This window comes from Podarcis bocagei (assembly GCF_964188305.1).
Source record: "Podarcis bocagei genome assembly, contig: HAP1_SCAFFOLD_276, whole genome shotgun sequence".
In the NCBI taxonomy this organism is placed as follows: domain Eukaryota; kingdom Metazoa; phylum Chordata; class Lepidosauria; order Squamata; family Lacertidae; genus Podarcis; species Podarcis bocagei.
In genome coordinates, this window is record NW_027670172.1 from 56,103 (window position 1) to 71,926 (window position 15,824).

The 15,824-nt window shown below is 51.9% G+C and overlaps 1 protein-coding gene across 1 annotated transcript; it reads left to right on the forward strand.

Moving 5' to 3' along the window:
* Positions 1-1,960: 1,960 nt before the first annotated feature.
* LOC308579618 (spectrin alpha chain, non-erythrocytic 1-like) lies at positions 1,961-14,567 on the forward strand (the record flags this gene model as incomplete). The annotated part of the gene is made up of 4 exons (XM_081214195.1): positions 1,961-2,182; positions 5,055-5,159; positions 13,190-13,213; positions 14,529-14,567. Coding segments are annotated over 4 exons (390 nt in total), but the record flags the coding sequence as incomplete, so codon positions are not given.
* Positions 14,568-15,824: the final 1,257 nt, after the last annotated feature.

Sequence of the window (15,824 nt, forward strand, 5' to 3'; positions counted from 1 at the left end):
TCCTCCCTCAACCCCTCCTTTCTGTAATGTATGCATGATGTCAACCCCTTCTGTAATGTATGCATGATGTCAACCCCTCCTTTCTGTAATGTATGCATGATGTTTCTGGGGGTGGGCTTGACCTAGAGGAGGGGAATTTCAAAAGTTTTTATAAGGTCTTGCAGCCCATTGTTCTGGGTCTTTCCTCTCTCTTGCTAGTGAGGGAAACACCCTGTTGCAACAGATCAATAAAGGCCAAGTTTACAGGCTGCTGTTTTGCTCCAAGTTATCCTGGTTGGTGTCTTTACTTTTTGTCCAAGAGAGCCCTCAGATTTTTCCGTTAACACCCTCTGCCCCCCACATATGGGTCTCCTGCCCCCCACTTATGGGTCTCCCTCCGCCCCCCAGGTACGCCTCCCTCCTGGAGCTGGGCAAGAAGCGGACATCCCAAGTGCGAAACCTAACAGCCTTTTCCCCTGTCCCCCCATTTATGGGTCTTTCTCTCCCCCCTCTGCCCCCATTTATCATTTATGGGTCTTTCTCTCCTCCCTCTGCCCCCCACTTATGGGCCTCCCCCCACTTATGTGTCTTTCCCCTCCCTCTGCTCCCCACTTATGCATCTTTCCCCTCCCTCTGCCCCCCACTTATGGGTCTCCCTCTGCCCCCCACTTATGGGTCTTTCCCCTCCCTCTGCCCCCCACTTATGGGTCTTTCTCTCCCCCTTCTCCCACCGCACTTATGGGTCTTTCTCTCCCCCCTCTGCCCCCCACTTATGTGTCTTTCCCCTCCCTCTTCCCCCCACTTATGGGTCTTTCTCTCCCCTTCTGCTCCCCACATATGGGTCTCCCCCCACTTATGGGTCTTTCTCTCCCCCCTTCTGCCCCCCACTTATGGGTCTTCCCCCCTCTGCTCCCCACTTATTGGTCTCCCCCCACTTATGGGTCTTTCTCTCCCCCTCTGCCCCCACTTATGGGTCTCCCCCCACTTATAGGTTTTTCCCCTCCCTCTGCCCCCCACTTATGGGTCTCCTGCCCCCCACTTACGGGTCTTTCTCTGCCCCCCAGGTACGCCTCCCTCCTTTCTCTGCCCCCATTTATCATTTATGGATCTCTCTCTCCCCCTCTGCCCCCCACTTATGGGTCTCCTGCCCCCCACTTATGGGTCTTTCTCTGCCCCCCAGGTACACCTCCCTCCTGGAGCTGGGCCCATAAGTGCCCCCCACTTATGGGTCTCCCCCACTTATGCATCTTTTCCCCTCTTTGCCCCCCACTTATGGGTCTCCTGCCCCCCACTTATGGATCTTTCTCTCCCCCTTCTGCCCCCCACTTATGGGTCTTTCTCTCCCCCCTCTTCCCCCCACTTATGGGTCTCCCTCTGCCCCCCAGGTACGCCTCCCTCCTGGAGCTGGGCGAGGAGCGGAAATCCCGAGTGTGCCCCACTTATGGGTCTCCCCCCGACTTATGGGTCTCTCCCCCCTCTGCCCCCCACATATGTGTCTCCTGCCCCCCACTTATGGGCCTCCCCCACTTATACGTCTTTCCCCTCCCTCTGCCCCCCACCTATGGGTCTTTCTCTCTTCTCCTCTGCCCCCATTTATGTGTCTCCCTCCCTCTGCCCCCCACATATGGGTCTCCCCGCCACTTACGGGTCTTTCTCTCTCCCCTCTGCCCCCCACTTATGGGTCTCCTGCCCCCCATTTATGGATCTTTCCCCTCCCTCTGCCCCCCACATATGGGTCTCCCCCCACTTATAGGTCTTTCCCCTCCCTCTGCCCCCCACATATGGGTCTCCCCCCACTTATGGGTCTCCCTCTGCCCCCCAGGTACGCCTCCCTCCTGGAGCTGGGCCCATAAGTGCCCTCCACTTATGGATCTTTCCCCTCCCTCTGCTCCCCACTTATGGGTCTCCCCCCTTCTGCCCCCCACTTATGGGTCTTTCTCTCCCCTCCCTCTGCCCCCCATTATGGGTCTGCCCCCCACTTATGGGTCTCCCTCCGCCCCCCAGGTACGCCTCCCTCCTGGCGCTGGGCGAGAAGCGGACATCCATGCTGGAGAAGAGCTGCAAGAAGTTCACCCTCTTCCGGGAAGCCAGCGAATTGCAGCAGTGGATCCACGAGAAGGAGGCGGCCCTGACCAATGAGGAGGTCGGGGCGGATCTGGAGCAGGTGGAGGGGCTGCAGAAGAAGTTTGACGACTTCCAGAAGGTGGGTCCAGTGGATCCCGGAGACCCGGCGGATCCCGGAAGGATCTGGCCTGGGGGGCGGGGAATGTCCCGGTTTCGCCTTTGGGTCCCGGATCGTGTCTGGGGGGGCCGGAGTGGGTCCCCGTTTCCCCATTGGTTCCCGGATCATGTCCGAAGGGCTGGTGGATCCCGGAAGGATCTGGACTGGGGGGCCGGAGTGGGTCCCCGTTTCCCCATTGGCTCCCAGATTGTGTCGGAAGGTCTGGGGGATCACCGGCCCTTCGGACACGATCCAGGAGCCAGCAGGGTGGAGGTGCTGCAGAAGAAGTTTGACGACTTCCAGAAGGTGGGTTGGCGTCGGATCCAGTGGATCCCAGAGATCCGGCAGATCCCGGAGATCTAGAGGATCCGGAAGGATCTGGACTGGTGGGCGGGAGGGTCCCCGGTTCTCCGTTGGCTCCCGGATCGTGTCCAAATGAATAGTAGATCCCGGAAGGATCTGGACTGGGGGCCGGGAGGGTCCCCGGTTCTCCGTTGGCTCCCGGATCATTTCCGAAGGGCCGGTGGATCCCGGAAGGATCCGGACTGGGGGGGCGGGAGGGTCCCCGGTTCCCCAATGGCTCCTGGAGATCCGGTGGATCCTGGAAGGATCCGGACAGGGAGCTGGGAATGTCTTGGTTCTCCCTTGGCTCCCGGATCATGTCCGAAGGGCCGGTGGATCCCAGAAGGATCTGGACTGGGGGGCTGGGAGGGTCCCTGTTTCCCCATTGGCTCCCGGATCGTGTGGGAAGGTCTGGGGGATCACAGAAGGATCCAGACTGGGGGGCCGGGAGGGTCCCCGGTTCGCCATTAGCTCCTGGAGATCTGGCGGATCCTGGAAGGATCCGGACAGGGAGCTGGGAAGGTCTTGGTTCTCCGTTGGCTCCCGGATCGTGTCGAATCTGGACTGGGGGGCTGGGAGGGTCCCCGTTTCCCTATTGGTTCCCGGATCGTGTCCGAAGGGCCGGTGGATCCCGGAAGGATCTGGACTGGGGGGCCAGGAAGGTCCCGGTTTCGCCTTTGGGTCCCGGATCGTGTCTGGGGGGGCGGAGTGGGTCCCTGTTTCTCCATTGCCTCTGGATCGTGTCCAATCTGGACTGGGGCTGGGAGGGTCCCCTGTTTCCCTATTGGCTCCTGGATCGTGTCCAAAGATCCAATGGATCCTGGAAGGGACTCAGGCTGGCCAGTGGGTTTGACGAGTTCCAAGAGGTCAATTCTGCCAGATCGGGGGTCTGGAGCGGGTCCCCGTTTGCCCATTGGCTCCCGGAGATCCAGTGGATCCCAGAAGGATCTGGACTGGGGGGCTGGGAGGGTCCCTGTTTCCCCATTGGCTCCCGGATCGTGTCCGGAGAAAGGAGCTAGGGGATCCTGGAAGGATCAGTATGGGGTGCCGGGAGGGTCCCCAGTTCCCCATTGGCTCCTGGAGATCCAGTGGATCCTGGAAGGATCCGGACAGGGAGCTGGGAAGGTCTTATTTCTCCGTTGACTCCCGGATCGTGTCCGAAGGGCCGGTGGATCCCTGAAGGATCCGGACGGGGGGCAGAGCAGGTCCCCGTTTCCCCATTGGCTCCTGGAGATCTGACGGATCCTGGAAGGATCCGGACGGGGAGCCAGAGCAGGTCCTTGTTTCCCCGTTGGCTCCCGGAGATCTGGTGGATCCCAGAAGGATCCAGACGGGGAGCTGGAGCTGGTCCCCGGTTCTCCGTTGGCTCCCGGATCATGTCTGAAGAGCTGGGGGACCCCAGAAGGATCCGGACTGGGGGCCGTCAGGGTCCCCGTTTCCCCACTGGCTCCTGGAGATCCGGTGGATCCTGGAAGGATCCGGACAGGGAGCTGGGAAGGTCTTGTTTCTCCGTTGGCTCCCGGATCGTGTCCAGTCAGGGCTGGGAGGGTTCCCGTTTTCCCATTGGCTCCCGGACATCCGGCAGATCCTGGAAGGATCCGGACGGGGAGCTGGGAGGGTCCCTGTTTCCCCGTTGGCTCCCGGATCGTGTCCGGAGATCCGGCGGATCCCGGAAGGGATTCAGACTGGCCAGTGGGTTTGACGACTTCCAAACAGTTAGTTGTGCCGGATCGGGAAGGAAGGAAGGAAGGATGGAAGGGAGGAAAGGAAGGAAGGAGAGAAGGAAGGAAGGAAGGAAGGAAGAGAAGGAAGGAAGGAAGGAAGGAAGGAAGGAAGGAAGGAAGGAGGGAAGGAAGGAGGGAGGGAAGGAAGGATAGAGGGAGGGAAGGAAGGAAGGAAGAAGGAAAGGAAGAAGGAAGAAAGGAAGGAAGGGGGAAGGAAGGAAGGAGGAAAGGAAGGAAGGAGGGAAGGAAAGAAGAAAGGAAGGAAGGAAAGAAGGCAGGAAAGAAGGCAGGAAGGAAGGAAGGAGGGAATCATCTGTGGGCCCGAATGTAGGTCCGGGAGCAAGGGATGATGGGAGTTGTAGTCCCCAGTTCCGCTGGATTGGGAAGGAAGGAAGGGAAGGAGGGAGGGAGAGAAGGAAGGAAGGAGAGAGGGAGGGAGGGATGGAAAGAGGGAGAAAAGGAGAGGGAGAAAAGGAGGAAGGAGAGAGGGGGGATGGATGGAGAGAGGGAGGAAAGGAGGAAGGAAGGAGGGAAGGAAGGAGGGAGGGAGGGAATGAAGGAAGGGGGAAGGAAGGAAGGAAGGAGAGAGGGAGGGAGAGAAGGAAGGAAGGAAGGAGGGAGGGAGAGAAGGGAGGAAGGGGGAAGGAAATAAGGAAGGAAGTCAGGATGGATGGAAGGAAGGAAGGAAGGAACGAGGGAATCATCCGTCGGCCCGAACGTAGCTCCGGCAGCGAGGGATGCTGGGAGTCGTAGTCCTCACCCCCTGCCCCACTTCCTGCCCCACACAGGACCTGAAGGCCAACGAGTCGCGGCTGAAGGACATCAACAAAGTGGCCGAGGACCTGGAGTCCGAGGGGTTAATGGCCGAAGAGGTCCAGTCCGCCCAGCAACAGGTGGGTCCCTCATTAACGCCGCCCCCTCGTTAGGGGTTTTGATTGGGCAGGGGGGAGGCGGGGCTACACGCACACACACACATATACACACACATATATAAACACACACACACAAATAGACATATATATATACACTACACACACATACACACATATATAGACACACAAACATATATATATATACACTACACACACACACACACACATACACACACACACACACACACACATATACACACACAAACATATATATGTATATACACTACGCACATACACACACACATTTATACACACACACATACACACGCACAAATGTACATACACACACATATATATACACACAGACACACATATGTACACACACATAGACTCTCACACACGTATACACACACACACACACACACACACACATATATATACACAGAAACATATATATATATATATACACTACACACACATACACACACGCACACACATATATATATACACAGAAACATATATATATATATATATACACTACACACACATACACACACGCACACACATATATATACACAGAAACATATATATATATATACACTACACACACACACATACACACACGCACACACATATATATACACAGAAACATATATATATATATACACTACACACACATACACACACGCACACACATATATATACACAGAAACATATATATATATATATATACACTACACACACATACACACACTGTCAGGGGTTCAGGAGCAGAGGCAAGGGCAAGGGAGGAAACAGAGAGCGAGGGGGAGGAGGCAGAAGAAAAGATGAGTGATGACGACGACCCGAGATCTCCGAGTCTTTCCAGTGAATCAGAAGATTCACAGAAAGGAGCACCAGTGGCCAGGGCAAGGGGGGAGCCTAGGGGGACACCCCAGGGAGAAGGGTCCAGAGGGGGCTCAGAGGGGAGCAGTTGGAAATCGGGACCAGCGTCACCGCCAGAGAGCAGGGAAGAGGAAGGGAGCCAGGGATCAAGCGCTGGCAGCTCACAACAGGGGGGAGGGCACGAGTCAGGAGTGGCCACACCTCCATCGGGGAGCGAAGAAACGGTCAGGCGGAAAGTGGAAGGTTGGGCGCGCGCGCCAAGTTCAAATGCACAGGAAGGTGGCGCAGTAAGCAGCCCGGAAAGGGAGCCAGGTCCTAAAGCCCGGCGCAAGGAGACAGGAGGGTCCGGGGGGTCGGCGTCAGAAGAGTCCCGGAAGGAAGAGACCCCGGGGGGCAGAGGGACCCAGAGAAGAACAGTCAGGCGGAAAAGGTGGAGCAGGGCTAGGATATTAAATTGGTGCACAAGGGGCGGAGATTCAGATGAAGCTTCGCCGATCTAAGCATAAGACGTAGAGCTGCACGCAGCAGCTTGAGAATGGAAACTGTAACTCAATAAAGACTTTTAATTAATGATCGCTGGCTAGCGTGATCCTCTGTGAGCTAGGATCTGGAAGCATCTCTGACAGTAAGCTTCGTCTCCTAAAATTGTGGGCATCCACGGCCTCGCGGAGAGGAGAGAAAGCGGGTGTCTACTAGCGAGCTCACAAACGGCAGACAATATGACGGCCGAACAGCAAATAGCAGAACTCAGAGAAGCAGTGTCACGACTGAATGCCGAGGCTCTGGCATCCAGGAAGAGAGAGGAGGACGCAGCTGCCGCCTACAGGGATCTCCAGGTCAGGTTGGAAATGCTTACGAAGCAAGGGCAACAGACACCCAAACCGGAGGGAATTGGGTTGGGGAGACGCACAGGCGGTCTGGTCTCTCACTTTGATGGGAATTTGCAACAGTACCCCAACTTTAGAGCAGATGTAATGTGTGCACTGCAACTGCTGCACAAAGACTTTAGAGATGAAGAAGAGAAGGTGGGGTTCATCATGTCACATTTGCATGGAGATGCTAAAGCATGGCTGCGCAATTTGTGGAGAGATAAGGATCCTGCGCTCCAAAATGCGGATGCCTTTATTAAAGCGATGGATGGGTGTTTTTTATCAAGCATTGACGTGGATCTTGCCCGGAAGGAGGTGCATGGACTAAGGCAAGGGAGAGCCAGCGTCAGGCAGTACCATGCCCGCTTTTTCGCTTTGGTCAGTGCCCTGGAATGGGACAGAGATTCGGCCCCTGTAAGAGACCTGTTTTGGGAGGGATTGCACAGTTCGGTTAAAGATGAAATTGCGAGGGGGGAGAGACCCCGGACCACGCAGGAGATCGTTCAGAGGGCGCTGGCGGTGGGGGTGCGGCTGGAAGAACGTCCGTGGAGCAGGGACGAAGGGCGTGGAGGGCGCGAACCAGCCAGGGGCTCCTCCTTCCTTCCCAGAGAAGCAGCGCGTGCGCAATCCACGCCTCCGCCCGGAGGAGGGGCGGAACCTATGGAGGTGGGAGGTGCCAGGGCTCAGTCAGCAGCCAGAGCCCTAGCACCGGCAGCAGTGAAAGCGAAGCCTCCTAGAGGGAACAGGAAGTGTTACATCTGTGAGGAGCCAGGGCATATGGCGAAAGAGTGTCCCCGGAGGCTCCACAAGCACACTGCAGCCTCAGCAATGGTAACTGCAGCAACGCAGCAAGGAGAACCACAGCAGGGAAACGACGCAGTCTGGCTGGAGGAAGAGGCACTGGGGCCCAGCCAGACGTCTCAGTGAAGCAGTCCCCAGAGATTTTACAGCCCATGGACCCCCTCCTGCCCAAACCAGTAGTGAGGCTCACCGCATCTCTCCAGCTGCCCAATGGGATCACCATGGACGTGCCAATCACCATCGACTCGGGAAGCAATGCGGACTTTATAGGGCAGGACTTTGTCGACAGGCACGCTATACAGTTACTGCCTGCCACGCTGCCCCTGCAGGTTGTCACGGTGGATGGCAGGGAGCTGCTGGGGGGGCAAGTGGTGAAGCAAACGCCACCAATGGTGATGCGACTTGGGAATCACAGGGAAGTCATCAGCTTCAACGTCACTCAACTGTCGGACACGCCCATTGTATTGGGCATGAGTTGGCTGGACAAGCACAGCCCGACGCTGGCTTGGTACCAGAGGCAGCTGACCTTCGGCTCTTCCTTTTGCGCTGAACACTGCATCGTGCCCCGGCAGGAAGGGGAGGAGGAGGAGTCACAGCTGCAGCTCGGCACGCTGCAAGCGGTTCCCCACAAGTACGCAGAATTTTTGGAGGTGTTCTGCGAGAAGGAGGCAGACAGGCTACCCCCCCACAGACCATATGACTGCAAAATTGACCTGCTGCCGGGGGCGGCGCTGCCCAAAGGGAAGCTGTATTCCATGTCTGAGGACGAACTGCAGGAACTCAAAGAGTTCATAGATCATAATTTGGAGCGCGGCTTCATCCGGGAGTCCAAGGCAGCGGGGGGCAGTCCGGTATTCTTTGTTAAGAAGCGAGACACGCCCCAAAAAAGACTCGTAGTGGACTACCGCATTTTGAACAGTGTGACCAAGCCATCGGACTTCCCCATGCCCCGAATCGACGACCTCCTCGCAAAGGTACGCAAGGGCAGCGTGTTCACCAAGTTGGACCTGCGAGGGGCGTACAACCTCATTCGCATGCGGGAAGGAGATGAGTGGAAGACAGCCATGTTCACGCCCCTGGGCACCTACGAATATAGAGTTATGCCTTTTGGATTGCAAAATGGCTCCCACGTTTTTCAAGCTTTCATGCATCACGTGTTGGCGGGGCTCCTCTACAAGACGTGCGTCTGTTTCTTGGATGACATCCTGATCTTTTCGGAATCGCAGCAGGAGCATGACGGACACGTCAGGGAAGTGCTGAGCAGACTACAGCAACATAGGCTTTATGCCAAGCTAGAGAAGTGCCAATTCGACGTAACGGAGGTGGATTTCCTGGGCTACAAGTTGTCTGACAAGGGACTCGCCATGGACAGCGCCAAGGTTCGAGCGGTGTTGGATTGGAAAAGCCCACGCAACCAGAAGGAGGTCCAACGGTTTGTCGGCTTCGCGAACTTCTATCGCAAGTTTATCAAAGGCTTTGCTATGCAGACAGCGGCTATCACGGACACGCTCAGCTCCAAGAAAAAGAAGTTCATCTGGACAGCGCAGGCAGAGCAGTCATTTCAGGCACTCAAGCGTCTCTTCGCGTCGGAAGAACAGCTGCTTCATGTCAACCCCAGCAGGCCAATGAGGGTTGAAACAGACGCCTCAGACAGAGCCGTCGGAGCAGTCCTGCTGCAGAAGGACCCGCAGGGGGTTTGGAGGCCGGGAGCGTTTTACTCCAGGAAGCTCAGCAAGTCCGAACAGAACTACACCATCTGGGACAGGGAGTTGCTGGCCATTCATGCAGCATTCAAAGCATGGAGGCACTTCCTGATCGGAGCCAAGCACACGGTGCAGGTCTGCACAGACCACAAGAATCTGGAGCACTGGCGCACGGCACAGTTCCTGAACCAGAGGCAAATACGTTGGGCTGAGTTCTTTGCGAACTTCGACTTCCGAATAGAGTATGTCCCGGGGGACACCAACATCATGGCGGATGCTCTCTCCCGTAAGCCACAGTATCTGGAGGAGGCAACGCCAGCGGCCGCCATGCACATCTTCGCACCGACAGTGTGGGCGTGCGCTGCGGCGACAGTTGACCTGGAGGCGGTGCGACGAGCGTTGCAGGATGACTCCTTCGCGCAAGCAAAAATGGCAGAGGTGCACAGGGGCACGGCGACGACCGACGAGTTCCAGCTGCGAGATGGATTGCTCCTCCATAAAGGGGCCATCTACGTGCCGGGAGACGAACTTCGCGCCAAGGTACTGCAGCAGCTGCACGACGCGCCCACGGCCGGGCACTTTGGCAAGGAGAAGACGGTGGAATTAGTCGCCAGAGACTTCTGGTGGCCCGGAATGAGAGGGGAAGTCGCGGACTACGTGGCGAGGTGTGACACCTGCCAGAGGGCCAAACCAGTACACAGACCGCCGGCCGGACTGCTGGAACCGCTGCAAACTCCGTGCGAACCATGGGAGAGAGTGGCCCTGGACTTTGTCACGGATCTGCCCAGCTCGAGGGGCAAGACGGCTGTGCTGGTGGTGGTCGACTTATTCTCCAAGATGGCACATTTCATTCCGTGTGCGAAGGTGGCCACGGCGGAACAAACCGCCAAACTGTTCATAGACCACGTGTTCAAGGTTCACGGTCTGCCGCGGTCTATTCTGTCCGACCGAGGGCGACAGTTCATCTCGAACTTCTGGCAAAAGCTGATGGGCTTCCTGAACGTCAAGATCAACCTGGCGTCGGCGAGACACCCGCAGACCAACGGGCAAGCGGAGCGGGCCAATGCCGTCATGCAGCAGTACCTGAGATGTTATGCGAATCAACAGCCTGCGACATGGGTGTATTACCTGCCTCTCGCCGAGTTCGCCTACAACAACACGAAGCACGTGTCCACGGGGGTCACGCCGTTCTTCGCCAACAATGGGAGGCACCCCAGAACCTTCCCGGGACTAGAAAGAATGGTGGAGGGGGAGCCGCAGACAGCAGATGCGTTCGCGTCGGAGTTGCAGGAGGTCCACGATCAGCTGCGGCGGCACCTGGAGCTGGCCAAACACGCATACAAAGTGCAAGCGGACAAACACAGAAGGGTTGGCGAAGAGATCCATGTGGGAGACTGGGTCTGGTTAGCAGCCCACGCAGTGCCGACCAGGTCGTTGGCCAAGAAGAAACTAGGGCATAAGCAACTGGGGCCCTACCAAGTCGAAGAGCAGGTCAACCCGGTGGCTTTCAGGCTGGCGCTTCCGGAGGGTTCCAGAATGCATCCGGTGTTCCACAGATCGGTGCTCACTCCCTACAAGGCACCGCACAGGTTTCAGGAACCCGGAACGGCGCCGAGTCCGCTCAGAGGAAGAACCGGGCACGCGGGAGTGGCACAGGAGGAGCGCATCAACGAAGTCACGGAGATTTTGGACTCCAGGTGGGGGGAAGAGGGAGTAGAATACCTTCTCGCCAAGGAGGGCACCCCGGCCAGTGCGAACAGCTGGGTGCCGGGCTACGCCTTGGACGAACCTCTGCTCAAGGACGAGTTTCATGCCCTCTTCCCACATAGACCAATGCCAGCAGACCTTTTCGACGACTGGCTTTTCACTCCCACACTTTCTGCAAGCACGTTCCGGGGGTTCGACTCGGACGAGGACCCGATACGAGATGCCCGTTCCCCGGAGGGGTCACCCTCGGGATCTGCCTCGGAACCCTCGTATTGGTGGGACGATAGACCAGAGGAGCAGTGGCGCAAGAGGTGGCTGGAAGGTCCCGGACGAGCAACGCCGCCAGGAGGCAGTGAGGGAGAGACGGACATGGACGTTTTCGGGGACGATCTTGGTTTCGAGCACGGCGGCACAGAGATGGACGCGGAGGTGACCGTCGTCGACGAGAGCAGGGAGGAAGAACCGGGAGACTTCAAATGGAGGCCCACCACGGGAAGCGAACGGTATCCGACGTTCGTCCCTCTGCCGCAGCAGCACCCAGCTCCCGCACCGGAAGGAGGGGAGGGGGGAACGGGGGGCTTCGAGGGGGGGATGGATGTCAGGGGTTCAGGAGCAGAGGCAAGGGCAAGGGAGGAAACAGAGAGCGAGGGGGAGGAGGCAGAAGAAAAGATGAGTGATGACGACGACCCGAGATCTCCGAGTCTTTCCAGTGAATCAGAAGATTCACAGAAAGGAGCACCAGTGGCCAGAGCAAGGGGGGAGCCTAGGGGGACACCCCAGGGAGATAGAGCCAGAGGGGACTCAGAGGAGAGCAGTTGGAAATCGGGACCAGCGTCACCGCTAGGGAGCAGGGAGGAGGAAGGGAGCCAGGGGGCAAGCGCTGGCAGCTCACCACAGGAGGGAGGGCATGAGTCAGGAGTGGCCACACCTCCATCGGGGAGCGAAGAGACGGTTAGACGGAAGGTGGAAGGTTGGGCGCGCGCGCCAAGTTCAAATGCACAGGAAGGTGGCGCAGTAGGCAGCCCGGAGAGGGAGCCAGGTCCTAAAGCAAGGAGATAGGAGGGTCCGGGGGGTCCGCGTCAGAGGAATCCCGGAAGGAAGAGACCCCGGGGGGCAGAGGGACCCAGAGAAGAACGGTCAGGCGGAAAAGGTGGAGCAGGGCTAGGATATTAAGTTGGTGCACAGGGGGCGGAGACTCAGACGGAGCTTCGCCGGTCTAACCCATAAGACGTAGAGTTGCGCGCAGCAGCTGGAGAATGGAAACTGTAACTCAATAAAGACTTTGAATTAATGATCGCTGGCTAGCGTGATCCTCTGTGAGCTAGGATCTGGAAGCAACCCTGACACACACGCACACACATATATATACACAGAAACATATATATATACATACACTACACACACATACACACACGCACACAAACATAGATACACACACATTTATACACACACACATACACGCGCACAAATGCACATACACATGTATATGCACTAAACACACACATGTATATACACAGACACACATATGTACACACACATTCTCACACACACGTATATACACACACCCATATATGCACACACATACACACACACACACACACATTTATATACACACAGACACAAATATACACACACACACACACACACACACAATGTACACATATATACACTACATGCACACATATATACACACACATACACTCACACATATGCACACTTACATACACACAAACACATAGACATACACACATATATACATATTATTATTATTATTATTGCTATATATTATATAAAATATTATTAATAATAATATTATTACTATTACTACATCATCATTATTATTTTTATTATTATTTTTATTATTATTATTATTATTATTATTATTATTACTACTATTATTATTTTACTATTACCTTATTATTATTATTTTACTATTACCATATTATTATTATTATTATTATTATTATTATTATTATTATTATTATTATTATTATTATTATTATTATTATTATTATTATTATTATTATTATTATTGGATCCTCGCCCTTAAAGAAAAGGAATTAACTCGATCCTTCTCTCTTTTCAGGAAGTCTATGGCATGATGCCAAGGGTGAGTATCCCCCAAAATCACATTTTTTGATCCCATAAAACCACATTTTTCAAGAAAACCACATTTTTGATCCCATAAAACCACATTTTTCAATAAAACTACATTTTTGATCCCATAAAACCACATTTTTTGATAAAACCACATTTTTCGATCCCATAAAACCACATTTTTTGATCCCATAAAACCACATTTTTCGATCCCATAAAACCACATTTTTCGATAAAACCACATTTTTCGATAAAACCACATTTTTCGATCCCATAAAACCACATTTTTCAATCCCATAAAACCACATTTTTTATCCCATAAAACCACATTTTTCGATAAAACTACATTTTTCGATCCCATAAAACCACATTTTTCGATAAAACTACATTTTTCGATCCCATAAAACCACATTTTTGATCCCATAAAACCACATTTTTCAATAAAACCACATTTTTCGATCCCATTAAACCACATTTTTTGATAAAACCACATTTTTTGATCCCATAAATCCACATTTTTCGATCCCATAAAACCACATTTTTCGATAAAACCACATTTTTTCACCCCATAAAAACTACATTTTTCGATCCCATAAAACCACATTTTTCGATAAAACCACATTTTTCAATCCCATAAAACCACATTTTTCGATAAAACCACATTTTTCAATCCCATAAAACCACATTTTTCAATCCCATAAAACCACATTTTTCAAGAAAACCACATTTTCAGATCCCATAAAACCACATTTTTTATCCCATAAAACCACATTTTCAGATCCCATAAAACCACATTTTTCAATCCCATAAAACCACGTTTTTTGATCCCATAAAACCACATTTTTGATCCCATAAAACCACATTTTCAGATCCCATAAAACCACATTTTTGATCCCATAAAACCACATTTTTCGATCCCATAAAATCACATTTTTTGATCCCATAAAACCACATTTTCGATCCCATAAAACCACATTTTTCGATAAAACTACATTTTTCGATCCCAAAAACCACATTTTTCGATTCAAATCCCGAAAAAAACACATTTTCCAATCCCAGTCCCAAAAATATGTGTTTTTTAACGGATTGTGATCGAAATATCTGGGTTTTTAATAATAATCATGTTGTGAAAATATAATGTAATAAATTGTTGCTATTATTGTTGAGCCCCATTATTAGTTGAGTTCGGCCGCATTATTAAGCCACTAATAATTGCTATAAATTATTATTATTATTATTATTATTATTATTATTATTATTATTATTGTTGTTGTTGTTGTTGTTGTTGTTGTTGTTGTTGTTATTATTATTATTATTATTATTATTAACAGGATGAAACCGATTCGAAAACAGCGTCTCCTTGGAAGGTAAGGACTTTCAAGAGAATTTTTATTTTTCTCCTTGGAAGCAAATTATTATTATTATTATTATTATTATTATTATTATTATTATTATTATTATTATTATTATTATTATTATTATTGAAACCCAGCCAGATGGGCAGGGTATAAATAATAACATTATTCTTTTTATTCTTTTTATTGAAACCCAGCCAGATAGACGGGACATAATCCATTATTATTATTATTATTATTATTATTATTATTATTATTATTATTGAAACCCAGCCAGATGGGTGGGAATTAAATTATTATTATGATTATTATTATTACTACTACTATTGTTATTACTGTTATTATTATTGAAACCCGGCCAGATGGGTGGGAAATTACTTATTTTATTATTATTATTATTATTATTATTATTATTATTATTATTATTATTATTATTATTATTATTATTGAAACGCAACCAAATGGGAGAGGTATAAATTATTATAAATAGATTATTATTATTATTATTATTATTATTATTATTATTATTATTATTATTATTATTATTATTATTACCTCCCAGGAACTGAACGAGCGCTGGCGATCCCTCCAGCGATTGGCCGAAGAGCGGAGCCAGTTATTGGGCAGCGCTCACGAGGTCCAGCGATTCCACAGGTGAGGGATCCTTCGACCGTTCCTCACCGGAACCTTCCGGAACCTTCCGCCGACTGGAGATCCTAGAATGGGGCTCTTTTCCTCTCGTTCTTTCCTCTTCTCCTCTCCTCTTTTCCTCTCGTTCTTTCCTCTTTTCCTCTCCTCTTTTCCTCTCGTTCTTTCCTCTTTTCCTCTCCTCTTTTCCTCTCGTTTTCCTCTTTTCCTCTCGTTCTTTCCTCTTTTCCTCTCCTCTTTTCCTCTCGTTCTTTCCTCTTTTCCTCTCGTTCTTTCCTCGTTTCCTCTCCTCTTTTCCTCTCGTTCTTTCTTCTCGTTCTCTCCTTCCCTCTCATTCTCTCCTCCTTCTCTCTTTTCCTCTTCTCCTTCTCTCTTTTCCTCTCAATCTCTCTTATTCTCTTGTTCTCTTTTGCTCTCCTCTCATTCTTTCCTCTTTTCCTCTCCTCTTTTCCTCTCGTTCTTTCCTCTTTTCCTCTCGTTCTTTCTTCTCGTTCTCTCCTTCCCTCTCATTCTCTCCTCCTTCTCTCTTTTCCTCTTCTCCTCTCTTTTCCTCTCAATCTCTCTTATTCTCTTGTTGTCTTTTGCTCTCTCATTCTTTCGTCTTTTCCTCTCGTTCTCTCC